The sequence below is a fragment of the Acipenser ruthenus genome, chromosome 11, assembly GCF_902713425.1.
Source record: "Acipenser ruthenus chromosome 11, fAciRut3.2 maternal haplotype, whole genome shotgun sequence".
Classification (NCBI taxonomy): domain Eukaryota; kingdom Metazoa; phylum Chordata; class Actinopteri; order Acipenseriformes; family Acipenseridae; genus Acipenser; species Acipenser ruthenus.
The window spans coordinates 31,818,472-31,835,624 of record NC_081199.1 but is presented as its reverse complement, the minus strand read 5'-3'; the positions used below and the strand labels follow the sequence as shown (position 1 = coordinate 31,835,624).

The window sequence follows — 17,153 nt, the reverse complement described above, 5'->3', positions numbered from 1 at the left end:
AGCTGATCATGTCATGCAGTGCCCCAGATTAGTCTCCCTTCTGTGTGTGGATATTATCAGCTGTAGCGCCAGACGAACTTTGCTTCATTATTTTTTTTGTCTGTGTATTAACTGTAAAGCTTTTAAACGTCTCTGTTTCTATTGATGCTTCACAGTTGTGTTTATATCTATATGCATATACAGTGCTCCCTCGCTATAACGCGGGTCTCGGGGGACACACAATATGAGCGTTATAACCGAAGAGCGTTAGAAATGGAGGGGGTGGGGGGCGCCGCGGGACACATAACACACATCTGACTAAAATACAAAATAAAATAACTCCAATAATACACGTATAGTGAAGCAAAAATATAACTTTCTGTTAACTAACCATGCATAAAGCACGATGTTATCAGCGCTATGTTTTTTATAAAAGAAAGAAAAAAAGGTAACATTCCCACTCGTGGATCATTTTAATTAGCAGTTTTGAAACTACAAATAGCCTGGCTAAACGGCAGTCGGGAATTCAGTTCGAAGTGACAGACAAGCAAACCAAGTGCAAGAAGAAGAGCGGGCTGGGCGAGGGGAAGAGGGAATGGGCTCGCCCCAGGTTCGCCTGCCGGAGAGGGGCTGAAGCAAAGCTGAATCGTCTCGTCTCCCGGAGTAAGCTGTAGCTCCTCTCACAGCAAAAAAGGAAATACATTAGGAAAGATAACCACGTAATAGGCCTAATATTTATTTAGTAATGAAGCGAATGCTGAATAAGATGTCTGTGTTATAAAGTGCCAGCGCAGCTTTTCTTCAGTTCAGATACTGTATCAAATGGGAGACAGAAATGGGACTGAGAAGTTGTTTACAGTTTGAACACCGGTACTGTATTTACTGTAGAAATATTGCATGAATCACTAGTACAGGGAATTGGGGGACATGCAGTAGGAGCGGTCTATCCGAGGCGTGTTATAATGGAGAGCCTTATAGCGAGAGAGCACTGTATATAGACGAAAATAATGTTGTATGTTTTTGTATAAATTTAAAAATGTTATTACACTGGTATTTATTTTGTCAAAACTGTTCTTCAGAAAAACAAAGAATCCTGCTCTTGCATTAATCTCTGAACTGAACGGTCTTTGTGGGAGGGAAGCTAATCAGACACACACTGGGCTGGGAACTGTAACATAGCAAGGAAGACTCGTCTTAAATTATACATTTATATAATGTACAGTAGTTTGAACTAACATGTTTCTGGATCAGCTTTTATTTGATGACTTATGAAACTCAACAGGATTTTTCCAGTGAACTGTGCAATGATTTATTTATTTTTGGTCCTTGCATGGTTAATTTTACACACAGAACTTGAAACTGTCCTTGGAAACCCAGAGTCAGTTCACACTACATTGATAATCCTGCTAGACTGTCCACCTTAGTCCTCAGTGTCATGGTGGTTTAAACTGGTTTAAGCAGAGTGCTCAGGATTGATTTGCTGAGGTCCACTGTAATGAGCCTGGTGGTGAGGTAGTAATGGAATCTTGCTACATGATTTCTTCATTTTAGTTACTTTTTATGCAAATCATTTACTTCAGCTTCTAAAAGTATGTCCTTTAAGACAGACTTAGGGAGTTTTACTGTGTTTACAATTAAATTAATTAGTGTGCTTTACACTGTGATTTTATATTGTATAGGATCATTTTTCACCATCAGCTTTAACATAGTACTGCATGAAGCAAAATCAGAAATATTTGTGTTAGGCATACACAGAAACATGCAACTTAATGAAATCTAACAAGGAGAGTGCTTTTAAGATCATCGTGGAGACGTAGTTGAGAATCCCAGTGTGACTGGCAAACACAGAATACTTTTGTTCCATATCAAATTGGTTATGTACTGTTCAGGCTCCATCCTGGCTTCATTTTCAGTAAGTAAGAGCAAATACAAAGGGAGAGTATCCTGGAAAATCTAGTGAAGTGGCCACCTCTACTGAACTTTTATCCAGCTCCAGGGTTGTATCCCTGTCCGATACACTGAAATATACAGTACATAGAGGTTCAAAATTGCCTCTGTTAATACGTTTCACATAAAAAAAAAAAGACCATTCACATTTGTTGTGTAAAAGGAGTATTTTTAATGTTTTACTATCAAGGCTCATCACTGGCTTGTTCATAGATTCTTACTCTAATGCCTAGTATTTGAAAGTTTTTACCTGTGGATTTTTATAAATTATAATAAAAGCAAACAAACAAAAAATACCTACTTTTGTGTACTTTTTTTATTATTAATTTTGTTTTTATACATACATGCGGAAACTTACCGTGTCACCAGCCTTGAAACAGAATGCCTGGGGATGGCATTTATTGTCCCTTTTATCCGACTCCGACCCTTACTAAAGGGTTGGAAGAGTTAATGATAGAAGCTCCACCCCCAGCCATTCTGTATTCCTAAAAATAAATCATGTTTTGGGGTTCCACCGCACTGGCTTGATCATTCAAATCCTATGCATATTTTTAAAGAGACCCTGGGGATACCAAGATATTGAGTAAGTGAAGGGTGAGTGGAGATAAAAGGTACATTTCCTACCCACTGATTGTTACTTTAAGGAAGGATTAATTAAAAGTTTGGGGTAAAATTGTGATTTAAGGTTTGGAATATGGGTTTTGTGTAGATGCTTCTGGAGGAATTGATTTAGGAAAAAGAATGACAATTTTCAGTCCGTATGTGTTGGTAAAACATTTTAAATGACAAAGTGTCCTAAGAAAGCATTTCTGAATGTAGGTGGAAGGCACAGCCATTATTATGGATATAAGTTGTTGAAAAGTAATCCAAAGTTTTAATTATCTTGATATTTTCGCATTTGCACTAGGACACAAGAGGCATGTGTACAAATACTCAAAGGGATATAACATCATTATCTTTTGACGCTAGTTGTTTTATAAATAACTTCTTTATAAATCAGTGTTTCTCTAAATCGGCCGTCAATTGATTTTGAGTGGCGCGGTATAGCGGCATATAAAATATCAAGAATTTTGTACAATCAAATACAATATGATGAAATAATGCACGCTTATATAAAAAGTATCAATTTTAACTTCCTGGTTGATGAAGGTGGATCTTCCTATATTATACACAATGATCTCAGATGTCTTCTATTTAAAGGAAGGATTCTGATAATGTGCTCCGTTTAAAAAACAAAAGAGCAGAAACATATGCACAGGTTTTGTGCACTCAGCTTTATCATAATGCAAGTTTTGTAAATCTTGCGACCAGACCTTCTCTTTTAACCACTCTTTTTGCAGTATTCTGCCATTGGCCCACTGATCTGTCAATCTTTTTGCATCCTGCTTCATGACCCTATTGAATCCTAATACTGCGACAGTAGCAAAAATTATTGGTCGTGTTCTTGTATCCCAGAGCTGGCTGCGCTTGCTGCTCCTGGCTGCTCTCTGTTTGACGTTGCTACTCGTAACGCCTTATCCAAACCTTTGGGAAACTTACCAGCAACATCACCTATTTATACTCTAGTTGCATAATTAATGATTTATTCTATTTGTTTGATGTATATATTGAAACGTAATTACATTTAATTATTTCATTTATCACAATGTATTACATGTGGGGATTGCATATGTCCTATTGTTAGTTTCTGGATTATCAGACTATACAGAGTCAGTTTGATGTAATTGTTGAACATTAACTTTATTGTAACAGTATACCTTACTTATCATGGATTAGTACATTATGTTTAATATACTGTAGCGTTGGGTCAAACGCAATCAAAGACTGGGACTTTGTGTGTTTGTGTGATCTAGATGGGGTTCACATAAAGGGGGAGATGCGGACCCCGTCTAATGATCCTGCCTGCTGCTGTAGGGCGCACAGGAGAGGGAGTTTTTTTTATACACCCCCAAGATTGAAGGTGTACCGTGCACAGCTCTTATCGATACGGGCTCTTCAATCACGATCGTCCGTCCCAACAACATCCACCAAGCCCACACTGACTGGAGAGCTAGGGTGGCTGACACCCAAGTACAGCTTTGGATCCGTGACTGGCGAACTAGCCCCCATAAAAGCGCGAGGCTGGTTGAAGATCGAGCATGGAGGTCACCAATACTGCCATGAAGTCTGGATCGCCTCCGTCCAAGACCCATGCATTCTTGGCCTAGACTTCCTACAGTGTGCAGGCTCGCTCTTGGATCTGAACCAAGGACACATTGGACGGTATGCCTATAGCGTCCTAGAACAGACCTGCCAAGGACTGGAACCTGCCCAACGTGACCGGCTACAACAACTACTGTCCGAGTTCCCTGACATCTTCACCGTTCAGCCGGGTGAGATGGGGCGCACTTACTTAGTGCAACATTCCATCGATACAGAGGACACTCGCCCTATTCGCCAACCTCCACGCCACCTGCCCCTAGTCCGACAAGGAGTAGCCAGCTGGATGCTGAAGGAGATGCAGACCACCGGTATTATAGAGCCATCAAATAGCCCCTGGGCATCCCCTGCCATTCTGGTGCCTAAGAAAGACATAGAATGGAGATTCTGCGTTGACTACAGCCGTCTCAATGACGCCACCAGAAAGGACTCTTACCCGCTGCCCCGCATAGACAAGTCCCTCGACCTGGTTTCCGGCTCCACCTGGTTCAGCTCTTTGGACCTGAGAAGCAGGTACTGGCGAGTGGAGCTCGACCCTCGGCCCAAGACAGCCTTCTCCAATGGACGCGGCCTCTGGCAGTTTAAGGTACTACCTTTCAGACCCTGCAACGCACCCACTATCTTCCACCCCAACAATGCCTGGTGTACCTGGATGATCTGCTGGTGCACGGTGCTACCTTCGAAGAAGCTTTGACCAGCCTATGCACTGTCTTACGACGCCTGCAAGATGCTGGGCTCAAGCTGCATCCAGACAAGTGTCATCTGTTGCAACGCAAAGGTCGTCTTCCTGGGTCACTACATGGGGAAGGACGGGATCAGGACCGACGCGCAGAAGGTAGAGGCTGTGAAGCGCTGGCCAACCCCGGGAAACGTAAGACAACTGTGGGGGTTCCAGGGACTGGATTCGTATTAACGGCACTTCATCCCCCTGTTTGCCACCATCGCTGCCCCGCTTCATCAACTGCTGCACAAGCATCAAACCTTCATCTGGAATCCTGAGTGTGACACCGCCTTCCTTGCACTCAAAGAGGAAGGCACCCCTGTCCTGGTGCCCCCTGTCCTCAATGCCCCTTTCATCCTCGATACCGACGCCAGCGACAAAGGACTAGGTGCTGTCCTATCCCAGATGCTACCGGGAGGGGAGAGGGTTATTGCCCACTACAGCCGGGCCTTCAGTAAACCGGAATGCAGGTACTGCGTAACCAGGGGGGAGCTGTTAGCTTTCATCGTTGCACTGAAACAGTTTTGTGCGTATATCTCATCGGCAGGCACTTCACATTGCGCACGGATCACGCTTCTCTCCAATGGCTGACCAACTTTAAAGAACCAGAGGGACAAATGGCGCGCTGGCTGGAACGGCTGCAGGAGTATGACTACACTATACACACAGAGCAGGGAAACAACACACCAATGCGGACGCTCTGTCTCGTCGCCCTGACGACTGCCACTGCTGTCTAAGGAGAGAACAACAGCCAGTCTGCAAAAGAGATCTCCACTGTTCCTCCTCCCGACTGGCGCACACAGCAGGAGCGAGACCCTGACCTACAACCTCTCTTTCCATGGATGACACAAGGCACCCGACACTGCTGGGAAGAAATAGTACTATTAATTACTATTTTATACTGAATAATTCATTTATTTATGTGGGTAACACTTTAAAATGTGTCTGTAATTCATGATGAATTACGTATTAACTAATTTATCAGCATGATAAAATAGGAATTCATGATGAATACACTTCTAATTCTAATAATTTAATTCCGTGTGTGCAATTCACAGGCACTTATTTTAAAGTGTTATAATTTATTTAATATAGCGTTGACAAGCCTGTTCACCCTTCTTTGCATAAAGATAACATGTCATTCCCCTCCACTAAAAAGAGGGCAGCAGTAGTTTTAGTAGCTATTTGAATTATGATTGGCAGGTCACTCATGATTTCTGCATCGTCTCTTTGGTTCACAGCCGCAGCCAGCCTCCCGTAGCAACTTTTCAGAGCTGAGATAGGCTGTGCATGTTCTGCACAGATTTCGGCGGGTGGAGCTTACTGGCGTCACGCAGCAGCCCTCGAAGAACGGGCATCTGTGCAGAACTGTGCAGATCTGCGCAGCACTGCGCCAAACACGACCATTGAAACAAACAGGAAATGTACTAGGTACAGTTCGGTTGAGAGTTTTTTTTTTAAACCTTACATTTAAAGAATGCAAAACAACTAACCCTTAATATTTCAGGTATTTATTGTGATGTTAATTCGCGTTGATATTTTATGCCGTATCTTTTCAATTATAATTCTTCACAGTTTATTACGTACATTAAAAAAAAAAACACATTTTGACATTTAATGGGTATGGATTCTATATTTCCAATCGTATCGAAACAGAAATTAAGCTTGCATTTTTAAAATCTGATTTAGGGAACCAAAAGTGAGTTGCTTCCCTGAGTGATATTTTGTGTTATCTTGACACTGGGATCCCAATTTTTTGTGAGAGATGCTGATGTATTAAGAGGACCCATAGGGTCGTTCTTTAAAAAAACAGGCCCGGTCGTAAGTGTAATATAAAACCGCAATGCCACAGCAGAAATAACGACAGGTTTAACAAACAGTTATAATAACATTTCACAAAAATGAGACTAATTAGCTTTTTGATGAAAAACAGCTTTCTGGGAAAGCAAGTGGATTTTTACTCCAGGTTCTCTCCATCTCCACTCTCTATGAAACAGTTTTTGGATTTTGGTAAGTATTCACATGTAATTATTATCATTTCAAATTAATATAATGCTGTGTGAGATGTCTGGTAGACAGACACGAATGAAAACAGTGATTCACTGGGATACCGTGACTTTGCATGCATTCTGCTTTTGCTGAAGTTATAACATCTCGTAGCATAACTGACAGGTCGTTATAAACATGCCTTCATTTAGGTTTTGTGACGAAATAAAAATAATATTGCTGTACTGTACAACAATTTTGCATAGAAGATATCAGCACATCCCCTGTACTTCTCTTCACAAATTATTGTATCTAAGCATGAAATTGGCATCTAGTGTCATGTTTAATCATGTAATGGTGTTTCTATCTATCTATCTATCTATCTATCTATCTATCTATCTATCTATCTATATATTGTAGGATCAGAAAATGCATGTGAGAGGACCTCCTTTGTGTTTTTGAGGCAAGAACTACCAGTTAGGTTGGCCAACATCATGAAGGAGATCAATTTACTTCCAGATAATCTGCTGAAAACACCATCTGTTCAGCTGGTCCAGAGCTGGTAAGTCATGAGTAGTAACACAGCTCTTCATTAAAATAAACAAAACTTAAGGTTAAAATGTTTAGCATATGCAGTAACCTGGATGCCTTCCTTTAGAGTGACTGTTTTTTCTGTAATGCACTGAACCTGTAATCCCTTTTAGGAGTTGCTTGTTGCACCAGTTATAGGTGTGTGTTTCTTCATGTAAATCTGATTGACTTGAGTACATAAAGTGCCCCCAATAGGTTTTATAAGTTGCATTTATATAGGCTGAGTGGAATCCTTAACTGTGATTTAGGATTGTTATTTACCACAGAAAGACACTAGGCCATTGAGACTGGCATCAGTGATCTTTAGGGACCATTTGGCAAATATTTTATCAAGGGTTGGGCGCATTCTTTAATAATTTAAACCATACAGTAATTACAGATATCCTTTTCCACTTTTAGTGCAATTAAGTGTTTGTTTTTATTTGTTGAAAACAAAAAACAAAAATAATAAATCCAGCCCTGCTTCTTTAGGTACCTGCAGAGTCTAAAGGAAATCCTCGATTTCAAGGATCAAAGTGCAGAAAACGAAAAAGTAATTTACGAGTAAGTATGCAATTTAGAAATGTAATCGACACAGATCTGCATTATTTATTTATTTTGATGGAATGTCTAATCGCTTTTCCCCTCACCCCAGCAACTCCCCACACGGCTCAGAAGACCCGATTGTTCAGTGGGTGTCCTATGATCCCACGATCAAGCCAGCTTCCTTTTTTTTCACGCAGGAACTCAAACTACCGACCTCAGGAGGATAAAGGCCAGCACTGCATGTGTCTGCCTTTGAGCTCACTGGACGCCTGCAGAGCACAGCCAGGACGCGAACCAGCGCTGTATGCTTGAAGTGTAATCTTCTGCTTGAAGTGTAATCTTCTGCTTGAAGTGTAATTACCACTACATTCATTTACCGCAATCATTTCAGTTTCACAGATGCTTTAATAAAAATCCGGAACCGACACAATGACGTCATACCCACCATGGCCCAGGGTGTGGTGGAGTACAAGGAATGCTACGGCACGGATCCGGTCTCGAGTCAAAATGTGCAGTATTTTCTAGACCGGTTTTACATGAGTCGCATATCAATCAGGATGCTTCTGAACCAACACAGTGAGTACTTTGACAGTAGTGAAAGAGTTCTAGGAAGATTTAGATGCCCTGCAAAGAGCCATCAGCAGATTTCTTTTTGCAAGATTGAGTAGGCTTACCAAGCAACAGAGAATTCAAAATGTACAGACCAAACTGCATCTGTCTTTAATGTTTTTGCTGTGGATTATAAACCAGTAAAGCTGTAAAATGGAAAAGGGAAGGGGGTTTCTAGCAACCAGACCCAGAATGGCTAGCATTTTACATTTGGACCCATGGTAATATGTAATAATTAATGAATACTATTTAAATTTATGTAATTTTTATTTACGTTGGTAGTATTTTTTCAGCTGAGCTTTTTCAAGACCAATTTAAAATAGAGCTGCAAAGGTCTATTCAATATTTTCTACCCAGGGTGCTGTGGAAGACATGTTTGCTGGTTAAAAAGAACAATTTAAAATAACAATTGATCCTAAAAGCATTTAGGAAGTACAGTTGATGTAATTCAGTGTTTCTTTTGCAGCTTTGCTGTTTGGTGGAAAAGTTAAAGTAAACCCAGCCCACCCCAAACAGATCGGCAGCATTGATCCAAACTGCAATGTTGTCGAGGTTATAAAGGGTAAGAAAGGATATCTTTTTGGTGTTCATAAAATATTAAAATCAGACAAATCATCTCCTAAAAATATGTAAATCAGGAAGTGTCCTATTTTTAATGCTGTTGCCAACATTGGGCTTTGGTCTGCCGCGGTTTAGATCAATTGAAGAGGCATCTGGTGTAAGTTATGTAGGCTATCATAACAATCATATCATATCAAATAAAGGTTTTATTTGTATTACAAACAACATAAACAAAAAAAAAGATGTAGGTACCTTGTATCAAAAAAATATAATTTACTATTAATACACTGAAAATGTAATCCATTAATAAAAGTTGAGTAATGTTTTATAAATCCCTCCTTTCAGATGCATATGAAAATGCAAGCAGACTTTGTGATCTATATTATATGTGTTCTCCAGAACTGAAGATAGAAGAATTCAATGGTAATGTATCAACAGTTTTTTTTATAACCAGTTTTTATTTTGCATTCAAATGATTTTTTTTTTTTAAATAATGACAGCTACTCTTTAATAAGAAAGTTGCATTTTTTACAGCAATGCATACAAAGTGCTTGCATTAGCTTAGAGTGACAATACTTAGACCTGCCATTGTTTTAGATCTTTCTATCCATAGCAGATATATAGATGATGTCATTATTGGGATGCCCATTGTTTCTGCAGCTAAAGAAAGAGAAAAACCAACAACAGTGGTGTACGTCCCATCACACCTCTACCACATGGTGTTTGAACTTTTTAAGGTACGTGTCATGCTTTACATTATACAGCTTTCCTTTCTTCGTTAGTTTTGCCTCTCATCCACAAACGTCACTTTTAAGGCTGTATATTATGTTTATTGATTATTGTTCTTTTTGCGTTTCTCCAGAATGCAATGCGAGCCACTATGGAATTCAATGGAGATGCATTAACACATCCAGCCGTCAAAGTGTCTGTTGCTTTGGGAAATGAAGATTTGACGGTGAAGGTAAAACTGCTAGGTTCATTGTTGACGTGTTAAAAAAAGGTATTGTTTTCAGAATGTATTTTATTTAGTGATTCTCATTATGCAGATTTCCGATCGTGGTGGCGGGGTTCCTTTGAGAAAAATTGACAGACTGTTCACATACACGTACTCAACTGCACCTCGACCTTGCATGGAGACCTCTCGTGCAACACCACTGGTGAGGTTTAAAGAATACGACAGAAATCCTGTCCCTGTGGTTTGAGACCGGGACAGAAATTGGGATTGCTCAATAACCAGCTTTTCCGCGTGTAAAGCAGATTCTCATAATCCGGTGTATTGGGACGGCAACATAAAACAAAGGCTCTTTCTTGCTCCTCGGTTAATGGTTACCAAAACTTTATTTGGTTTTACTGTATGTAAACATCAGTGCTCTAATGTCTTCTTGGATTTTGTGCCGGACTTGATAAGGAATGTATTTAAGAGATCTTGATTTGTCTGCATTTTATGAAAAGACCATTAAGGTATATTTTAATGATCTAAACAGCAGTGGATCTCAATACTGACACCCTTCAATTCTAAATAAAGCCTACTAGTGTTTACCTCCCAGGGGTGATTTACTGTCCTGTTTATTAACATCCCTGAATGCAATAAAATACAGTGGAAAGAGATCTGAATGAACTATTTAAAAAATAAGTTGTCAAAACTAAATAACTGCAATTCTACATTATTACATTTCACGCAGGATAGTGGCTGGTTCACATGCACAGTAGCAACCAGCCCAGCCGATGTTATTTTGGGAAAGTTGTGTAACTCTCATCTTTGTTTTCTAGGCTGGGTTTGGGTATGGCTTGCCCATCTCCCGTTTATATGCAAGGTATTTCCAAGGTGATCTTCAGCTGTATTCCTTGGAGGGTTATGGCACAGATGCTGTCATGTATATAAAGGTATATGGTTAAAAGCATACTGTTTAAGATTTTCACCAGTATATGTTTTCTGTCTTTTGATATTCAGGATCGCTGTTTTGCATTTCTAGCTTTAATGAATTTCCAACACGTGTTTAACATTTTGTATTGGAACCGGCCAAACATCTACACAAATATTCACCCGATTTCTGTTTTGCAGGCTTTATCCACTGAGTCAATAGAAAGGCTTCCTGTCTATAACAAGTCGGCTTGGAGACATTACAAGACCAGTCATGAAGCAGACGACTGGTGTGTGCCAAGTAAAGAGCCAAAGGACATGACCACTTTCCGTAGTTTTTAGTTATGAAAGTCAGGAGATAAACGGGTCCAGGATTTCGCTGTAAAAAGCTGACAGGCTTCCTTTGAAGTAGGCATAAAACATTTTTATGGCACTGTAGAACACAAAATATTGCTGCTTTTCATTACTTTTAAATCTTTCTGAAGACTCCAAAAATACAGTTTTAAATAGGACTTTCCCCATGAATAGTGCAATATATTTCAAATAAAAAATAGATAAAATCAAATAAATTCTAATACAAAACACTGCAGTATTCATGCACAGTATTTGATACATTTTTTTTTTCTAGAAAATGTATCTTATTAAATGGTTTGGGAACAACTTTGGTGAATGTGCTGTGGGAGCCATTGTTGTTTTATTAAAAACACTTAGAAAATCGGGCCTCATATCTTCTGATATACCCAGGGCTTCTGTTTTTCGGTTTTTATTCATTTAATTTTTCAGTGGTTATTTTTAGCTGTTTTTCGAGTTTTATGTAAATCGTTTTTTTTCAGGGCGTTCGCTTTTATATACTATATGAAATTATTGGTTTTCGGTTACTTTACAAAATTCTTGAGCATTTTTTTCTGTCACAATACGTATAGTAACTCGACAGTACTTGCACCTTTGCTGTCTTCCACAATGAAATCCTTTTGGTCACAGGCATATTTTTCTGGGGTTTTTTTTGTGTGTTTAGGCATTTTTTTTGCAATTCGCCACAATTTGCAATTCTGTTTTAAATTCCACGATTGTGTAAATACTCCCTATCGAACTGTAATCTAGCTGTAAATCGAGCAAGAACAATTCTCCAAAAGAAATGCAGGAATTTGCTGCCACTCAGTAGGTGGTGGGTTTAAAGTAGGGATGGGCACCAATGTCGATATTTTTGATATGATATCAATATCGATAATTTCCATATCGTGATATCAAAAAAATAATTCACGTACGCTTGCAGAGATGCTGTTTATTGCTAATACTGCTAAAAATACAAACGCAGTATAATCAAGTTTATTTTATATTAAGATACAACAAACCCTATACATACCAATCATTGTCAGTCCTGTAGGCAAACACCACACGCTAAAGAATTATTTAACCATTTTATTCCATTGATTGGCGTTTAGGTACCAAACGCTTTTTGCATGCTGCATTAAGCACTATTGGCATTATTTTGAGATATGCACGCACGTCGGGTTCATTGCATTTTGTCCGTGATTAGTTATGCTGTTATTAATTTTTTTTTTTTTTTTTAAATGTTAACCTTCGGTTTTATAAATGAGATGTACTTTTAAAACAGATCTCAAAATAATGCAAAATTCGGCATGACACCGTACTTAATACTTTGAGGAATTCGATTACTTCCGGATTGGCTAGAAAGTGTGTGTGTGTAGTGAAGTACAGAAATATTTCGGTTTTGAGGTGGCTGATGATGGAATAGTAAACAATATAACAAGACCTTGTTTTTCTCCATGGCTATTGCGAAGCGAAGCACCACTAAGATAAAGTAGGTTATTGCTTTCCATATGTAAATATCTGGTAATGTCCATATATGTATATGTTTCATATTGCAATTGTGTTATTATACGTCTGTGTTTTGGAAGACTGATATTATCGACAGACCATTTTCATATCGTTGCCCACCCCTAGTTTAAAGTATTCAGAACAAATCAATGCGGAGGGACATTGTCCAACTGCACTGGGCATTTTTTTTTAGTTAATTTATTTTCACAGGGAAAGGGGTCAAGTCAACATGAATTCAGTAACCGTTTCCAGTGTATTTCCGGTGTTCTGATTTCATTTTGTTTGTATCGGTTAAAATCAAAAATCAGAAGCCCTAGATATACCTCACCTGCCTTGTACACCAATTGAACACTGTATACAAACACAGATTACTGAAGTAATAATTGTTCATGAACCTGGAACAATTTATTACAAGTGATTGCATTATTTCATGAATAAAATAAGTAAACTGGCCCACAGACATACTACACAAGGTAATGTTATCCATGCTGCACCAGGGTAAATAAAACAGTTTTAATAATCACATACTATAAAACCACTCCAAAAAGTATAATGTCTCAGACAATTTAAGATTGGGGTTAAACATGGTAAAGAGGGGTAAGGATGCAGGTCAGAATAGCCCGTTGATGAGAACTGAACACCCCAGTGATGAGGTGAAGCATCTCAGCATTCATCAATCAATCACAAATCCTGTTGTCCAGATACAAAATAGACCTTGTCTTTTAACACAGTTCATTCAGATCAAACATACCCACAGTATTTAAACACAATTTGTGACTATTTCGATGGCCTCATGAGTGGCCACATATATTAACACCCTTATTCAGACATGCTTGACCTGTGTGGCAAGGTGTCTTCAGGAAATTGAATGCAATTCATACATTTTGATAATATGATCATGCTTTACCATATATCCGGTGCATTACTTTTGCTGATCCTCATATTTCACTGATTTACATTCTTGTTATAGTAAGCAGTGCTTTGTTAACAATATTTTTGTAGGTCTTTTGAAGAAAGGTAGATTTAGTGTGCTGTGAAATACTTTTTCATTGTGGTCAGCAATAGGTTTTTGTGGTAGTCCTGCTAAGCAGGAACATTTTGTATTTTGAATTATTTTTTTAGTAAGTATATTCCAGAGTGGATACATTATATAATGATCTGCCTCTTTGAACTGTGCTGTATTTTTTTTTTTTTTTTGATTATTGTAAATTGGTGGTGGCGTAAAGGAAATGTATATTTGCTGTGGTATAAGAAATGATATGCTTAAAAAAAAACAATCATGAAGCTGCAATTTCTCTTTACTGTGAATGGATAAATGTTGTTCCTGTGTTTAGGTTGCACGTTGAAGCTGCTTTTGCTACTTCTGTATATAGACGGTCTAATGTCATTCATTGGGCAGATTTGGGGAAGAAGTCTGCACCCGGACGCACAGGCACCAGTACCACACCATAGGCTATGTACTCAAATAGAATTTACATATATGGCCAAAAGGTTTGCATCACACAGTGGAATATTAGGATGCAGACATAATTTAAAAAAACAAAAAAACAATATGAACATTATTTCGATATTTTATTTCACATCATGCAATCTAAAAAACTACAAAATGGTATCCCAAGTTTACCGGAAAAACTACAATAGTAGTACTGTATTTTATGTTAGATTCCGAAATGTCACATTTTTCAATTTTTGGAAAACTACAAAGCTGTATGTAATTTCAGTATGTCAATGTAACATTATTAATTCTATCAGGCGTGATGCAAAACTTTTGGCCATAGCTGTAATGTCCCCCATATAATCTACTAAATAAATACACTGGTTTGTTCTTCAACGTTGTTTCCGTCATCTATATGAAGGTGTATGAAATGAGCGATCTGAGCTTAGCAAAGAAACATACAATATGTTGCTGACAGCAAGTAGCCACCTACTAAAGTGTTAGACAGTTATTTAATAAAAATAGTAGTGAACTTCAGAAATAATAAAAAGGCAGGAAAGATGCTTATCAGGGGCAAAGTATGAAATACTGACTTGCCTATCCTTTTATGAAATTTGGGAGGGATCAAACACTTCAGGGTGCTTGGACTCATCGGTAGACAACAGTTTCATTCATGATTTTTCCTGGCAAGCACATATTGTCAGCACTCGGCTGTGATTGGCACTTGGCGCTGATCTGTCCAACACCATATGAAAGCAATGGCAGCAAAATACCTCGCGTGAAACAAAAGTAAAATAAAAGTTTGATATTTCGGAGCACACAGATCTGAATGCTACAAGTATTTTGAGTCTGGCTTAAATGTAAAGAGCAGAAACAATTTTTGCCATTACAATTCCCACATCAAAACACGACAATGGATTTATCAGAAAAGTTTATTAATAATGTTAATACAATATTTACCAATTTGAGAATGGTTTAGAAGGTAAACCAACCCATTTAGTGGAAGACACTAAAACTCAATAGAAGTCAAATTAGTTGGAAGAATTTAAAATCTTTTTAAACCTAAAAGTGGCACTTGTTTTTCCTAGGTTTCCCCATACGATTATACATTACTTATATATATATATATATATATATATAATCCTATCAAAAAGCTGGCTGTGGTCCTTCCAACATCGTTGGAACCTCCTATACTTTTGCTAAAGGCAAATTATTTAATACTACTAGTATGCCTTCAGTGAAGAAGACAGTGGGAATATATACTAGTTATTTGCTTTTCAATTCTCCATGATTTCATGCTCAGAGTAGACAGCATTCTTCAATGTCTTAACAGTTTTTTGTTGTCTTTTCCATAGGGAATGTACTAAATGGCATAAAAAAAGTCACTAATGCAAGTTTAACAATACACTGGTAGACACCACAATTAAGTAACCGCCCCCAGTAATCCCTACTTTGTGTAGCAAGCACACAGCAGGGAAAAGCAGCAGCATGTGTTGTAAACTAGAAGATTGTTTTGTATATAAAAGTGGTCCCATACTATTTGCTATTCTACTCGGTAGAAAATGTACACATTTAGTGTTGAATTGTATTTCAATGGTATGAAACGATTCTTTTTAAAAAAAATTACATAGGGTAATAGCTAAATATGTATCTGATTCTTTTTTTTAAAAATTATGTAGTGTAACAGGCAAATATGTATAAAATCTTTAGAAATCTTATTTATACATTTAAAACCGTGTCGCCCCATTGTAGCTTAAAAGACAACATGGTGCTTTTATCTCCTAAACTGTACAAGCTCCTGTAAGAAAAAATCTGTACACAACTATGTTATACTTGTAAAACACACATTACAAAACACCTAATTCTAAAATATTTGCTAAAAAGCACATGCCCTATGCTTTGAAACTTTTATCTGACAGTTCTGATTAGAATGTGCTATTTTTTTTTTTTTGTTTTGTTTTTTGTGTTGATTTCTTGATACAATGCAAGTTCATATTTATACAAGTACACTGTTTGGTATACTTGCTCAAAAGAACGTGTTTAAAAGCCCTCAGACTCCAACTCCAACTCCATTTCCCACTCAGAATCTCAGACGGTTGCTTTGCTTGAACAGAATTCCAAACCAGCAACAGAAACTTACAGGTAGGAGTGAAGAAGGATCTCCTTGATGGGATGGCAAAGAAAATAACATTTAAAGTACCTTATTATCAGAACTAAGATGGATTACTATATACGCTAAGAAAAACAAATTAAAAAATTTTTAAAAAATCACCAAAACTTGCTTTAGCCGTTTCACCTGTACCACACTTTGATTATCTGTACATATATATACACACACACACATAAAAAGTATTGTTCTTGAAAAATAAAAAAGTTATGACATACAATAAAACAATCCTGTTTTTAGCAGTTTGAGTCTACTTGTAGGGGTTTCCCACTTCGTCGTGCTTCCTTCTCTCTCTGCTTTTCCAGTTTCTCCTGGTTTTTTTTCATATCCTTGAGCTTCTTTTTAATTGTTGCTCTGTCAGTTTGACTGGATACACCAAGAGCCTACACACAGAAAGAATTATTTAGCAAGTTACAACAATAACTTGTAGTTCACCTCCCAGGATTATGTTGATATAATCTGAAGTAGATAGATATAGATAGATAGATAAATAAATAAAGGTTCCTATATAGTTTGTTTTTTTATTATGAGTTTGCTACAGGTCAACAACTCTAAACTTGTTTGTTTAGTTTCGACCAATTACATTTTTGACAATGCTTTTTAAATCTATGGTAATTCAGAAACAACAGAAATTAATTTAGTACTTGAACACTTCTATTAGAAATCCAGTAGGTGGCAGCCAAACGCTACTCCAGAACCTACACTATTGGAATGGCTGAGCAAGAAAAAAAAA

The 17,153-nt window shown here is 37.9% G+C and overlaps 2 protein-coding genes across 4 annotated transcripts in view; one reads left to right on the top strand and one right to left on the bottom strand.

Annotated features, from left to right (window-relative positions):
- The first annotated feature begins 6,213 nt into the window (after window positions 1-6,213).
- LOC117426313 (pyruvate dehydrogenase (acetyl-transferring) kinase isozyme 1, mitochondrial) lies at window positions 6,214-14,649 on the top strand. Of its 2 annotated transcripts, XM_059033677.1 has the most exons (12): window positions 6,214-6,856; window positions 7,253-7,394; window positions 7,895-7,966; window positions 8,146-8,250; window positions 8,340-8,524; window positions 9,024-9,119; window positions 9,464-9,541; window positions 9,779-9,855; window positions 9,981-10,079; window positions 10,165-10,275; window positions 10,889-11,002; window positions 11,181-14,649. In XM_059033677.1, the coding sequence occupies exons 1-12, from the start codon at window positions 6,748-6,750 to the stop codon at window positions 11,319-11,321; spliced, it is 1,329 nt and encodes a 442-aa protein (XP_058889660.1). In that variant the 5' UTR covers window positions 6,214-6,747; the 3' UTR covers window positions 11,322-14,649. The 2 variants fall into 2 exon arrangements, with proteins under 2 accessions (XP_058889660.1, XP_033899656.1); XM_034043765.3 differs by lacking the exon at window positions 8,146-8,250 and having other exon boundaries at window positions 6,216-6,856.
- LOC117426757 (neurabin-1) overlaps window positions 12,525-17,153 on the bottom strand; it is a 28,463-nt gene continuing 23,834 nt past the window's right edge. For both annotated transcript variants that reach the window (XM_034044699.3, XM_034044700.3), the window contains one exon: window positions 12,525-16,803. In XM_034044699.3, coding sequence (XP_033900590.3) covers window positions 16,657-16,803 — 147 coding nt within the window. In that variant the 3' untranslated portion in view covers window positions 12,525-16,656. The remainder of the gene's footprint in view (window positions 16,804-17,153) is intronic.